The 15226-nt window shown below is 54.6% G+C and overlaps 1 protein-coding gene across 1 annotated transcript in view; it reads right to left on the bottom strand.

Moving 5' to 3' along the window:
- Window positions 1-15226, bottom strand: part of PDIA5 (protein disulfide isomerase family A member 5) — an 89157-nt gene that overhangs the window by 54433 nt on the left and 19498 nt on the right. The window contains exons 2-5 of the mRNA XM_014829564.3: window positions 13980-14106; window positions 10946-11033; window positions 1166-1249; window positions 869-914 (exon numbers count right to left, since the gene is read on the bottom strand). Of these exons, the coding sequence (XP_014685050.1) occupies window positions 869-914; window positions 1166-1249; window positions 10946-11033; window positions 13980-14106 (345 nt within the window). The remainder of the gene's footprint in view (window positions 1-868; window positions 915-1165; window positions 1250-10945; window positions 11034-13979; window positions 14107-15226) is intronic.

Below are 15226 nucleotides of genomic sequence, written 5' to 3'. Positions count from 1 at the left end.
GCATAAGGTAAAAGCTGCAGCAACTTAAAAAAGAACAAGTGTTGGTGGATAAACAAGAAATGACCAGGGAGATGGGGGGAGAGAGGCAGTGGGACAGGGGCACAGACAGCTGCACAGACAGAGAGAGGAGCCCAGGGTCCACCCCAGTGTGAGAAGCATGAGAGTCTGAGTGAGTCTAACCTCTCACGGAACAGAAGAAACAGATGGCCCCCACCAGGCAGGGGCACACTGCCTGGGCCAGAGGTAGAAGATGTGTGATGAAGGAAATGCGTGTGCTGAACGAGGAGAAGCCGAAGGCAGCAAAAGGACTCAGGGCGGGGCAGCTGCTTTGTGTAACAGGACAGCACCTGCAGGTCACAGATCTCCACCCAGGCTTCCAGTGACACTCGTTCTTCTTCTAAATTGCATTTGTAGCCGCGAACGCCCCAGTGACATGGGCATCTCATCTGGAACAAGCTGCATCAGCCCAAAGGTGCCAAGCTGCCATGTCCTGCACGTTGCAAGAGGCAAGTCCCCTCTGGCCTGTGGGCCACCACTGGAGACATGACCACAGAGATCAAGGAGGGCTTAAAGCCACAGCAAAGGGGGACCCAGGCCTTTGAGGGGGAGAGGTGGGATGTCACACATCTCAGTAGACAACTGCGGAGAGATTCACAAGCCATGTACAAGGCCAGTCATCCCCACTGTGGTAACAGTTACAACCTTCTCTAGATATTCTGCTGACAGGTGCTCTAGAGATAAGAATCCCTCAGGTCATTCAGAAGAGCTACCTGTGCAACCTGCCCTTTGTTCTCTCAGAGAGAACCTGCCAGACTTCTGGGGTCCATTCAGACTCCACCTCTGCTGAGAATGAGGGAGGTAAATTTACCTTAAATGTCACAGCTCGGTTATATTCAGTATGAAATGCACCATCCCTGTCAAATGAGGAGAAAGAGGTGTTAACTTTAGGAATGGTTGTGAAGATGCATACCTCTGGTTTCCTGAAGCATCTTAAGATTCAGCTATTGGACACAGCTCAGGATTTTTAAAAGAAATAATTGTAAACACAGGAAAAAAAAATCATTCTGAAATAAAATTAATCTAACTAAAAATCCCTGTTCACTGACAATACCAATGAAAGCTTTCAGCACTTACTTAGAAATTGGAAATACCCACGTGTACTTACTGGTAATGGAATAATTCAACCTTTTTGTCCTTCGGGCTCAGGTCAACCTTCATCTTCTTGCACAATTTTCTACTCTCTGCATCACTGAAAGACAAAAATGTCGGGAACCATTTGTTACCTGAAGTCCTCACGCAGGTGTTGACAGAGCACAATTTGTTGGTGGCCTAAGAATAAGCCAGGTAACTTGGAATTCTCAGCAGCAAGTGAGGACCTCACCACAGACGCATTCTCAGAGAACTGGAGGAAGGAGAGGAACCAACAGGAAACGGGCTGATCGAGAGAGACAAGGACAGGCAGGCGGGAAGGACGGATCACTACTTGTAAGAGGCAACACGGAGAGGTCCGGACAAAGGACGCGCCCCAGAAGTGTAGGCAGTGGACAGCCCATTTTAAGAAGAAAAATAAACTCACAGTATGGATCAGTGGCCCCCGAGCCTGGCTGCTCGTTCGAATCACCTGGGGACGTTTAAAGCAATACTGACTTCCTGGCCCTCCCCAGATCATCACTTCAGCATCTCTGCCTCGAGCTCAAGCAAGGTTTTGTTTTTAGAGCTCTACAGTGTGCCATATGGCACCTGCTGCAGACCATCTGACCAGGCTGAGAGGAAAATGTGCTACGATGTTGAGGAAGGTATGAAATCTGACCAGGTATTGACGAAAGGAGAAGGGAGACGGGGAAAGCTTCCGTGAAGTGCTGGCGTCTGCAATATCACACTCTCGCACTTAGAAATTCTTCTAATAAGAACTGTCTGTCAGCTGCCATTCATCATTTACAAAGTGCTCACGCATGAACTCATCTAATCTTGGTTTCCTTCCTGTTAGACCAATGGTTCTCAAGGTGTCGTCCCTGGACCAGAGCATCAGCATCACCCAGGAAGCTGTGACAAATGCAGATTCCCAGTCCCCTCCCAGCCTGACTGAATCAAAGCTCTGCGGGTACTGGAACATCTGTGTTTTAAGGAGGCTTACAGGTGATTCTGATGCATGCCCTCATCCTTCGCTGGCTCTTCCTCCTGGCCACCTCCAGCATGCCCTCCGCCAGCCCCTCAGAGACCTTACCTGCTTTCACAGCTCCCCATGACCTCGCCATACTCAGCCAAGTCTGCTCAACAACCAGCCAAAGGCGGTCAGCAATCCCACCCATGTGGGGCCTACGCCTTACTTCAGGGCCTCTCCCCAGATCTGAATGGACTCAGTGAGGGCTTCTCAGCCACCCAACCCCCACTGGTCCCTGCTGACTACACTGCATGAGAAACTTTGTTCTGCCAGGTAAGACAGCCACCTGAGGGAAGTCCCTCATCTCCCACCTGTTCACATACCTCACCACCTTCTCCGGTCATCAGCTTCACACAGCTGTGCACCAGCCCCAGAACAGATGGACTAATTAAACCATTCAGCTCAATTCTGAAGGCAACACTCATCAATGGACAACCAAAATTGTGAGACCTCATTCTAAGTGTAAACATACAATTTGCAATTCAAGAAGCATGTCATCCAGGAGACGTGTGTGTGTTGGGGGGGGGGCGGTGTGTGTCGTAGCGGGTAGTATCAGTTACTCCCAGGGCCACCCACCCGCCCCCACCCTAGGGCTTTCCCTCTCTATTTAGTCTTGCCTGTTGTTAGCCATCACTGTGGCTTCCAGGCCAGGCCGGCCAACAGCAGGGACTCAGGAAATGCATGACAAATTCAGAAAGGACAGGCTAATGACATTGCAATGGCTGCTTCCCTAAGCAACCAGTATCCTTAAGACAGGGAGAGTCCGGAGGGCAGGACCAAGCCTGGAGGGGAGGAGACCCAGAAGGGCCAAGTCTACCTCAGAAGGCCCCTAGAAAGGCAGCGCACAGCCACCAGCAGCTGGAAACTCTGACCCTGAAGGCCCGTGGCGATGCCATACATGACTCCACTGACAATGCCTATTAGCCCTGTCCTGCAGGGGCTCGTGGTGAGACCACACTGACAGGCCGCAGGTCTGTTTGAGAACAACTTTGTCTGGGGTGCCCTCTCCTGCCTGAGTTAACGCCCCAGGAGAGAGGGCTCAACTTGGGATGTTCAACCACTCACTTGGCACTGTCCTTGTCCGGCTTTGTTCTGCTGGGCACAGCCGTTTCTGCAACCACCTACCGTCCACCTGACAGCAACAATGAACAGTGGCTGGGGCACGAGCTAAGTCTCAGAGGCCATGGCCCCCCTCAGCCCCATCCTGACATCCAGCAGGGGCACCCGAAGGGCCTGCTCACACTGCTGCAGCTGCACGACTGCTCAGACTCTGCAAGGCAGACAACTGAGGGGAGAAGGGCGCCCCATGCCAGCTCTCTCTTGCACTCAGCCTGGCTGGAGCCTCTTCCTGTGACTTTCCCAAAGCAGAGAGAAGAGTGGCAGGGCTCAGAGTCATTCCAACCCAACCCCTGCCTGCTCTGCAGAACCCACTCCATGAAAAAGCCTGACTGCTGCAGCCTTAGGTGCCCGGTGAGCCCAGGCCAGGCTTAGGAGCAACGCTCTGAACCAACCAGCTTGGCCGCGTGGGGCTGGAGGGCACCGAGGGCCTCCCGCCTGTTCCTCAGTGTGCACCCCCCGCCCACGGGTCCCGCCCAGCCTGCAGCCTGTGGCCCCGACTCCAGTCAGGGAATCACAGCACTGTCTCTGCCACAGGATTCCTTGTTGCAACCTCTTCCCTCCAGAGGGTATACGACACTCCCCAAGGGTCCCTCCTCTGCCCCGCCCCCTATAGACAGACAGACACACACACACAAATACGAATGCACACATTCTCAGAGGGGTACATGGGGCTACGGTGTCCTGTCCTCTCTGAGCACCTCTGGCACAGACCCCAGAGCCTCAGCCACCCACCTCCAGCCCCCACCGTCTGGCTTCCCTGCCGTCTTTCTCTCCACAGCACATCCCCACATCTGACCGTCAGCCCCTCAGGAACGTGCGCTCCGTGAAGGGGAGAGCTTTGTTTTGCTCACAGCTATCTCCCCAACTACAGCAGCAGCTGGCACACAGCAGGCCCTCTATAAATAACCTGAGTGAATGAGTGAATGAGTGAAGGAATGATGCTGTCTTGTCGCTGGGAGGAGGCTCTGGGCTCTATCTATCGTGCTCCAGGAATCTTACCAGGTGACAGCTCCTGACAGTGTTCTCCCAGATCCACTCCCTCCTCCCTGTCTCTCAGAATGCATGAGTGTGTGCGCGTGCGTGTGTGTGCGCATGCACTAATTGTGCAGCACAGACAATAAAAGTCATGAGAGTTCAAGAAGGGAAGAGAAATTACCCAAGCTCAGGGACTTAAAAGGATCTGGGCTGATAGATTAAGGACAATTAATTGATCTACTGGCTGCCTCCCTCTCCACCTCCCTCCCCCAGCGGGTGACTGAGGCCCTAGGGGAAAAGGAGACAAAGGCAGGGAGCAGGGAAAGAGCCGCTTTGCGGCATGGAGAGGGAGGGCGAAAACCAGGGGTCATGAAGAGCCGACTGGCCGGGCAAAGGCCCTCACCTGCCCTTCCTTGACCGTCTGGCAGGAACCAGCCGTTTGTCTGCTGGGGAGGCTGGAGCCCGCCTCCCCCTGCCCGTTTACTCACCCACGACCTGCTACATCCTATCCCACCCTGTGTCCCTTGGCTCTCCTCTACAGAGAATGTGGAGGAAAAGATTACAGAGGCCTTTACACGCTTTCCTCCCCACCCCGGCCAGAGAGACACACCCACACTCGTGTTCATTTGAATTTGTTGTGTGCGGTGGCTGCTGCTGGTGCATGGTGTTGTGCTTACTAGATCTTCACGTACAGTAACGATCACCCAAGAGACTGCAATAGGCTCCTGGCAGGCAGACCAGGGACGAAAGGTGGGGTGAGAGCAGGAGGAAAGGGAAAAAACAAGGACCTGGGGACTCAGGAAGGGCAGGTATGCAACTTGAAAGTTGCAACCTAAGGACCGAACTCTCCCTGGAGGAAAGCCCAGCTGCCAGCTGGAATGACCAGCAGCTTCTAGAGCTGACTCCGCCATTAGCCAGCCTGTGACCTCTGAGGACCTTCGGCTTCCCGAGCTCAAAAATGCGAGTAGTCCACGTGAGCTGAACGGAGCTTGCAATTCCTCTACAGGGTCAAGAATTATTACAGCACCAAGGCAGGCCACCTGTATCCTGACAGAAGAACCAGGAGCCGGAACCCAGGATAGTAGGTGGAGACTCAAAAAGATCTGAACCTCCGTCATCTCTCTCCAAGCGCCCCAACCGGCTCCCCACTCGGCCAGTCAGCTTCCTTATGTCCTCACACACTGTGGGCAGCCCCCTGCGGCAGGGCAGAAAGGAGACCACACTCAGGACCAGAGGAAGGCCCCTGCCTATCTTAGCCACTATGTGCCCTTGGCTAGCCCTGCCTTCCTGGGTTCCATTTCCCCATCAAAGAAGGGGTGAGTCTCTTTCTCCCATCTGCCGGGTCTAACATGGCAGCCTTCTGAGCAGATGGACCTGTGACCCCTGGGGGGAGGGGGGAGCGGGAGGAGGGAAAGGTAGGAAGTACCCTCCCTTCAGAGACATGAAGAAAATGGGAGACAGGGAAGTGAGCAAGAAATACTGTCAGAGTGACTGCCAGGTGCCACATCCCAAGGACAACATGGAAGGCTATCGCTGCAGGACACAAGGCAGGAGACAGAGCAGCCCTGGAAGAGCTGGGCCTGAACTGTGGACAGACCCTGGTGGTCACACAGCACTCTCTGATGCAGGGACTCGCTGCGACAGGGATCCTCCCAGGTCTGGCTGTTCTCCTTGGCACCTGCCTCAAGAAGGCACACAATCAAGTATGAATTATGCAGCACAGTTAATAAAAGTGATGGAACAAGAGAGAGAGGAGCGGGCCTTCTCCTCCATCTGCCTCCCAGCCAGCAATTCGGAGGCTCTGCTCCCCAGCTGGGGACACGTCACCCCACTGAGTGCACAGCAACCTGCCAGCAGGTCTCTGAAGTCACAAGAGAAACACAGCACTTCTAGGAGTCCACTTTATCCCATGGTAAGTAAGGTGAAACAAGCTTACATATAAAGGAGCAAATGCTAAGTTCAAATACTTTTTAGAAGAAAACACAGGACTTCAAAATAAGCTATGCTTGCCCTGGCAGGCCCCAAATCTTGGATCTGGGGAAGCCAACACTGCTCCAAGGGAAATAAAGCAGATGGGAGAAAGAGAGCAGGGAAGAAGGCACATGCGGTTAGGTAATGACCTTAAACCCTCAGGAAGGGAAAGCAGTGAGCATCCGATTGAGCAGTCTGGGCCCAGTGAGAATCAGCCCCAGGAATTAGCATACCAGGCACAGCGCCTGCCTACTGGCTCCAGCTCAGTGGCCTAGACAGCAGCAGGCCAAGGCCGAGCCCGACGCCAGGCTGCAGGGCACGAGGGGAATACCAACTCCCTCCCACACAACCCACTGAACACCGGACAACCACCTCCCGCCAACTGAGCGTGGCTGCAGAGGGCTGAGCCAGGAGGTAGAGAGAGGGGAGAGAGAGCTGAAAAACCCTGGACAGAAGCCAGACATCCTGCAGACACCTCACAGCAACAAGCGACAGGGCCTGGGACCTGGGAGATGACCAAGGTGGACGGGTGTGTGAGCCTGCAGGCGTGCAAGCAGGGGTAGGGAGAAGAGCGGGAAAAGCGAGAAAAAGAGGAAAAGAGACATCCACATAGAGAAGGGAGGAGGAAAAAGACCAAAAGAATGGGAGAGGCAGGACCCAGAGAAGGGAAGGGGCCTCAGAAACCAGTGAGGGAGGGGGACAGAGGAGGGACGCTCAGAGGGAAGGAGAGGAGAGGCAAAGAAGCAGACACCCAGGATGGGGGCGGGGAGAGAGAGGGAGACCCCCAAAACTGATAGCCACACCCCTACCACCTACTTCCACACATACACACCACACATCAAGCCTGGCAGATTACAGGATTTTCTGAACTAGGTTATTTAGGGATGAGAGCAACTTGGAAGACTTGACGCCAGGTTTCACACATGATTCAACTGAAGCCCAGAGAGGTGCAGCGACTTGCCAAAGGTGCCACAGCTATTTGCTGTCAGAGCCTGGACTCAAAGCCAGGCCTCCTGACCTGCAGCCCTCAAGTTCCACTGCACTCTTCTTAAGGGTCAGAGCAAAACATTCTTTTGCTGGGGCTAACTCTCACACCCAAGACTGTCTTCAGGAGCATCCTCACAACATCCAAGGGACCCTCATCCAAGAAAGAGCTGTTGAAGAACAAACGCACCAATGCTCCCCATCCAGCTTCCTCTTGGAATGCCCTGAACAACCCTGCCGAGATAAAAAATAATAAGAGTCGAAGGGGATCTCACATTTAAATTCTACTCTAGAAAGAACTTTCTTTCATTTACCTGATCCTCACCACGGCCCTGGAAAGAAGGCAGGATACGTATTACTGTCCCATTTTACAGATGAGGAAACAAGACTCAGGTAACTGACCTGCCCAAGGGCATAGGGCTGGCAGGCAGCAGAGCTGACCCTTCCACCCAGGCCTCCGCCATCACTCCACACACTCCAGAGACGCCTCGCACCACAGCACAGTCTGCCCTCGCCCCAGAATGCCCCTGCTCCCTCCACCTGCCCTGCCAGGGGAAAGCAGAGTGGGCTGCTCACTCCTGACCTGCCTGTCACCCCTCCCCAAGCCCTGCATCGCCATTCCAGTCTTCAGCCCTTCGCTGGCAGGGCAGGAAGCAGAGCTGAGAAGGATGAGAGGTGGGGAACCTCAGCAGGGCCCATGCGAGGGGACGCGCTCTGGCTGACTCCCTGCTATTTAACAGCAGCTGGGACAAAACACGACTGTTTGCTCCACTGCAGGCAGCAACAGCAAGCGTTCCCAGAGCCCCTGCCCGTCCCCAGAGCATCTCGTTCAGACTCATCAACAGACCGAACGCATTGAGGACAGTGAGAACAGTCACCACAGGGCCCCAGAGTTAACATGGGGGGTCCCCTAAGGATGTAGGGGGCAGGTTCAGAAGTCTGGGGGGAGTGGCCGAGCAGGAGGGCAGAACCAGCTCATGCCCTGGGGGATCCCTCGTGTAACGGTGGTCCTGGTGATCCATGAGGACTGACACCCAGGGTGGCTTGCCTGGACTAGAGCCCTGAGTTCTGTCCTTGGGCTGTTCTGGGAAGACTGAGCTGCACCCTCTCTCTGATTTCAAAGTCGGACCCAGATATTCCTGCTCCCAACATAATCCATTATAGCTCCATTATCCACCTACTTACCTGAACTGTTTAAAAGCTATTGCACATTTCAGTTTATACTTCCTCTTAGAGGGATAAATTGAGTGACAGCTATGGGATCAGTCCACCCTTTTGTCTGAAGGTCGCCTCTTTTAAGCTCTAAGGTGCCCTATGTTTTCATTCTAGCATACTGAAAGTCACAGGACTATTTCTCCCATTGGCACTTTTATTGACTTGAGACATCATGTCTCCAAATGAGTCCTGAATCCTGATCTTCTTAGTCTGTCCTCACACACTAACCCCGGCCCCATGCAGTCCTGCCACTTCTGGAGCAGAGCAGGACTGCCACCTCCACACACACTGGCCATATGACCCCAGACAGAGCTCGGGGCCCACCCCACAGGGAGCTGCCCACAGGGAAAGCCAGGGCACTGGAAAGACCTGGGCCTCTGAGGTCTTTGCCCCAGACTGGAACTCCACCTCCTCCTTTCTCAGCCTTTCCAGAAAGAATTAAGTGACACATTGAGCCTCCATTAACAGCACTTTTCACCTGGACCATAATCACCTGGTTAGGTGTCTGCCTCCTCCTTGCACACTGAGCTCCATGAGGACACCGCTGTCCATCTGTGGACCTCAAAGCACAGAGGAAGAGCTCGGGAATGGTTGCTGAGTGGACCCAGGTGGACGCAACTAAATCAGAGCTCTTCTGCCCGCTTCTGCCACCCACAAGCCGCATAGGGACTCCCTGTGATAAGCGTCTGTAGAACCGGTGTCACTTTCAGATATGGAGATTCCAAAGCGCCCTTTCCCCTCTCACAGGCTTTGTCGCTTTGCCTGTCACATAGAGCACCCCTGGTAAGACATGGGAGCCAGAGACACACCTGAAGACGAGCACTTCCAGACCAGTTATGAACTAGGATCAACCAACGGCTCAGAACTCACAAGCTGTCTAGTGAGCAGTCTCTTCCATGAAGTTGTGTGAATAAATCAGGAGGTGTGAGGCCAGATGTGAGAGTGTGCACGCACACACGCACACACACCCACACATACCCCATAGCAAACACCGCTTGGCTAAGACTTCTCCCCTGGTCTCATTCAGGGCTTTGTCAGAATATGAATCTCCTTTGATTCTCTCCAATCAGAGCAGACAAGCTTGAGGCCAACTTAGAAATGAGTGCCGCAGAAGCTCATTTGCGAAACAGCTGTTTAGAACTCAGACGGCAAAGCAAGACGACTGCAGGGAATGGAGCCCATGAAAGCTCCCTGAACCCACAGGGCAGTAGCAGGGCTGCGACTCAGGCAAGGACAGCGACACTAAAGGCTCAAAAGACCTTGACGGCCATCCGGGAAAAGAATTGCCTCTTTCCCAACAAAGCCCCACCTCTTCCTGCCCTAACCAGAGCGCATGCTGTCCCTTCTCCTCTCCCTCCTCCCGAACCCCGACTCCTGATGAGCCCCAAGTCCAGGTGAGGAGCAGCTGGACACAGTGGCTCTGGAAACACTGCTTGTCCTCCGTCAGAAGGACATGGAAACGCTGGTATCCACCAAGCACAACACGGCACCTTGCATACAGTTGGTGCTCAATAAACATGCGAAGAACAAACCTGTCCTTAGCTACTTTTTTTCCTGTGTTCATTCACTGTCTGTGTGTCTTTTTTGGTGTTTATGCCAATCTATGCTAAACTGGAAGCTAATTATATGACAAGAGGGTTGTGTGTGTGGTTGTGTGTACACATAGCCAAGCAGCAAAGCACTGAACACAGAGGGAAGTGGAAATTATTCCTCATGATTGAAAGGAAAGGGAAGCCAAGTACCCCCGGACTCAAACCCCCAAACTCAAAAGAATCAGAGGAGTTCCATCACCAAGAGGGAGCTCTCTTCCTATGGACCACTTCTGTGGCTTGGGCTTGATTCTGCCACGGTAACACGGACAGGAAAGTCTCTGGGAGGAGGGAGGTCAGGAAGGAGGAGATGGGGCTCACAGTGCAGGCATCCGGACAGGTCGAGGAGGGTGGACGGGTGGGGACCCAGGTCAGAGGAGAGAGCTGGAGGACTAAGCCACCTGTCCAGGACTGACACATTTAACTGAGGCACCTGGAAGCCAAGGCAACTGTTGGGTCAGCTGTTTCACAAAACGCTCATCCCACCCACTTTGCGTGGCAGGCAGCAAAGACCTCTATCAACGACCTGGGCTAGGGGTAAAGCCCACGGTTCTTGCTGCAGACCTCCCATTAGCAAGCTCACAGGGTGACCTTGAAAATAACATTGCCTCTCTGGGCGTCAAGGCCCCTCTACGAAACAGGGCCCCCTCTGCCACCCACTGGGAAGACAAAAATCAAGGGACACATGACAACAGAATAAAAAGTAAAAGCTCTCTGGCAGCAGGGAGAAGAGGGGTGGGCTGCAAAGAACAGGAGGGGGCCAGGACCTGCCCCTTCCCCGGCCCAGCCCCTTCCCCTGGTGGCCCTGCAATTCTGCCAGGGAGGCGTCCCTGCAGCGCTCTCTCCACCACATCTTCTCTCCTGCAGCACTGATCAGGGACAATTCCCTCCACACCCTCCAGCCACCATGCCCCGTGTCCCCAGGACATACCCACAGTCTACCCAGCAGATGGTGCCTTGTCCTTTCACTGCCTGGGCCACGGTGGACAATAACCTGAGATGACTTTCAGCTGCAGCCTCTGTAAAAAAGACAAAAATTAAACATCTATGCCCAGGCGCACCACGGCCACCCCTGCCGTCTTCCCTCAGGGGTGAGGAAGGATGGAGACCAGGCTTAGAGGTGAGGTCCTGAGCACCAGCCAAAACACTGTCCCAATGATCAACATTCTGCGAGAACGGCCCAGCTCTGCTCAGAAACCCCTGCTCCCGCCATCCTCCTGGGCCTTCCTCATAGACACAGGACCCCCAACTTACCCCCTTTAAGCCACACTTCATGCCTCACTCTTCCAAGAATCTCTCATCTGGACCCTCAACTCCCAGTAGAATCTTTGAGTCATCACTTTTCTGAGATGAATTTTGAAAATTCTATAACCAAATAATTGCAGTTCTATAAAAAAATTACAGTTCTATAAAGTAGGGAACAAGTTTGCCAGCTCCACACTCGTCTGTCCCAGTGCCCAAACTGTGGGCTGACGAGGGCAGGGACCAGATCCTTCCTTTACTTATGAATCATAACGTCATTTAGGGGCTCGGTGCCACCTGGTGATTAAATGGGGTTTATGTGTGACACTAGTCTCTGACGGACCAGTGCCAAGTGTATTCAAGTCACATTTCACAGCCCATTTCCCAGAAGCGACAGGGGAAGGGCCAGCCTGGCAGTCCCTCGGGGGTCAGCTGCAGAAGCGTGGACCATGCCTTGGGGCAGGGTGGCATGAACACAAAAAAGGAGAGTTTTTTTGTTGGTCCAGGTGTCTGGGCAAAGCACTTAGAAACTACTGTAAGAGAGGCAGGTTCTTGAGGATGGAGCCTCTGTGGCCAGGACTTCAACACTGGCAGTCGGCAAGGGTCCACTGCAGAGCGGCTGTGGCCAGTGTGTCACCTTCCCCCATTATACCTGTGAGCCCACTCGAAAGTCCCGCCACTCAGACGCTGGTGGGGAGCGCAGTCTGCTGCCTTCCCCACCAAAAGCCACATGATACATTCCAAAGCCAAGCAGAAATGACATCTGAATTATCTGCCTCCTCAGATCTCCCTTCCTAGGGTGGGTAATGGCAGCTGTTTGTGAATACAAAGCACGCTAAGAACAAAAAGCATCCACAAAGGAGGCCCTCCCAGGAACCCCCACCAGGGCAGCAGGAGGAGGGGAGCAGTGAGGGGGGAAAGGCCATGGCTCCCCTGCTCAGACTGGGCTCTGGGAGGCGGGAGGGAAACTGAAGGAGAGCATTGTGAGGCCCCCTCCCCTACCCCTGCGTTTCAGCGGCAGAAAGGGAAGCACTGCTTGGGAGGATGGGAGGGGAGAAAACCCAGCCACTACGCCGCTCCTGAAGCCCACTGAAGGCCACAAGTCTGGGAGCAGGCCTGGGCAAGGAGGCAGGAAGGTAAAGTAACAGCCCAGGGCCACGGCCAAGCAGGGAGGAGGCCAGGAGGCCAGGAGGCCAGAAGCACTGGGAGCTCCACTGCCAGCAACCAAGACTGTGGCCAGGCGAGGGCAGAAGGGAAAACAAGAGCACGGTGGGCCAGCCTCCCACCCACTAGTGCCTTTAGGTGAGCCCTTCCTGCTAACTCACCACAACCCCTTCCTGGTCTCTGGGCCTTCCGTTGTTGCTGAATTAAGACTACACTTCTTCCTAACCTCCAGCAGAGGAGACGAGCAGAGGTGGCAAAAGGGACCAGCTCCACCATCCTCTAGCCGGCAGACCTCAGACACGCCAGCTGTTCTCTCTCAGCGTCAGTCTCTTCACTCGTAAACTGGACGTTACCTGACAACCTGCACTGCCCCCCTCACGGCAAAGGAGCAAATGAGAGTCCACGGCAGAAGTTCCCTGAAGAATCCTTGTAAGCTGATGGCTTACACGACGGCAGCTGCCCAGAGGAGGAACCGAGTATGTTCCTGCACTCACAACCTAGCTCAGGAGCATCCAAGGGGGCGAGCCACGCTGATTCAGGGCCCTATACCCCAGCCCTCAGGAACAACGCTGCTTCTCCCTTGCCTCGGTTTCCCCCTATTCCTGACAGCAGGGAAATGCCAGTCACATGCTGAGCTCCCAACAACCTCAGGGAGTGTGTGCCAGGCCCTCGGAAGGGCAAGGAGCAGCATGTGCCAGAGTGCTTGGAGGATGCAGGCCTCAGGACGGACACACGTCCAAAACATCCATCAGCCCCCAGTGCCAATGAGTGTCGAGGATGAGCTGCCAGGGAGAGCTGTGCCCGGAACCAGCCCAGCCACTGGCTGTAGCTCCTCCGGGGCACAGAAAACTTGGCATCCTCAGGAGCAGCGAAAACACTTAACTCTGCTGGAACACCACCAACAGTCAGATGTTCAAACTCATGGCCAAGAGCTGAGCAAACGTCTCTCACTCCACTATGCCCACTTCAGCCTCAAGGTCAGAAAGGGCAAGACACTGCTCCCACCCCTACTGAGGCTGCCCTGTCCTGAGCTTGGAGCCCACTCCAAACTCAGCCTCATGTTCTGACCCCAGAGCAGGACAGATGGGGGCCAGGGCTGCCTGCCTGGGTGCGTGCCCCCAAGCCTGGGACCAATTCAGCTGGCAACAAGCCGACCCAGTAAGTTAACCACCAGCTCTGATGGAGCATGCCCTGGCAGGGCCGGCCCGTGCTGGTCCAGGAAGCCAGAACGCCCATCGCGGTGACCACTGTCCTCCGTCCTCCTTCACACACACACATACCTCCTCTCCCTCCTGAGGCAGGGAGGGACTCCAGAGGGCTTTGCCTAAGAAACACTGGCAAAAGGGAACTGAAACGACCTCTTAGGGATCCAAAAGCAGCAGGTCCCTCCACGCCTCTGCCCCGGTCTTCTGAAGAAAGCTGACAAATCCCACGTCCTCGGACCCTCCTTGGGTGGTTTGTGGTCCTAAGGTCTCTGCCTCCCATCTCTGCCCTCCTCCTTCCCATCCCCTCCCCTCCCACCCCCGAAGGACGACCCCAAGGCCAAGCTGGGCACTTACCAGATCTGGAATAAAGCACCAGTACATTATTCCGGGTCCGGAGAAGTTTTTTCAAGTCCTTGGGGTCAGAGATTCTCTCGATGAGCGAGGAGACCTTTGAGGAGGACAGCCACGCCGGCAGGACCACCTGGGGATCAAGGAACCAAGGACCGTGAGCCCCAGCTCCCAGCTGGGCCCGAGGAAGAAGGGGGCCCCGCAGACGAGCTGCCTGGGGCACATCTCACTTCAGAGGGATGAGACACATCCCCTTCTCACAACACTACACCCGCCTTTTCACCTCAGCCTCTCTCCAAGTCACCAACCCCCCCAAGGACCCTTCCCAGCCCACCAGTCTCCAAATCACCCCCACTTCATGCACTTTTATAAGGTTGTATGGACTGCACACTACACAAGCAGGCTGCGTGGACCTACTTGCCACCCACTCAGTCAAGACCCCTCTGGGAGGTCAATGTCTGTATTCCTCACAGCTCCCCAAATGCCACACACTGGAGCAGCGTGAAAACTCCATCCCACCTAGAAGCACCAAAGCGCAGAATCCAGAGACGTAAGAACACTGCTCACGTTTAGGATGAGAATAAATGGGTGAGGGGTTTCCCACTTTCCCCACTCAAACAATCATCTCAGGAGGCCAGGCAACAACAAGCGAGCCAATTCTCTCCCAGGAACCCTGAACACGCTGGGCACTGGAGGTGCCAGGCACCTCTGCAGGCACAATGAGGGGTGGGCTAAAACCAGGGTGCAGGGGGTGTTAAAAGCCTGAATAAGGAACAGTCACACAGCAGATCCCCTCACCCAGCCCACACAGCTGGCCACAGCCCCCAGCCCCGCCAGCTGGTAGAAAACACAGGGTTTACTATACAGAGACTGAATAAGAAAAGCTCTGCTGGGAGACGCCAGGCAGAGGGTGGAAGAATGACCCTGAGAGAAATCAAGGGGACTAAGGAAAAGTCGCAAACCAAACCTGGAGATCACCCACCCCCTCAGCCCCCACCCCCAGCACCTCCCCTCCCTGTTCCAGAATGCCGCCAGTCTTATTCCTGGAGGCAGGAGATTAGAGAATTTTTCTCTGGGGAAACTGAGAAGCATAAGAAAACAACCTAAAGGCAGTGATATGGAGATCCTCCAATAAACCGGCAGGGCTCCCACTCAAATAGCCACCAAGAGGCCCTCTCAGTCAGCGTGTGCCCTCCACCCCTCCCAACACTCAGTCTTCGATCCACACCCCAGCGCCTCACTCTCCAACACAG

The sequence above is a fragment of the Equus asinus genome, chromosome 5, assembly GCF_041296235.1.
Source record: "Equus asinus isolate D_3611 breed Donkey chromosome 5, EquAss-T2T_v2, whole genome shotgun sequence".
In the NCBI taxonomy this organism is placed as follows: Eukaryota; Metazoa; Chordata; class Mammalia; order Perissodactyla; family Equidae; genus Equus; species Equus asinus.
This window is presented reverse-complemented; position numbering and strand designations above follow the sequence as displayed.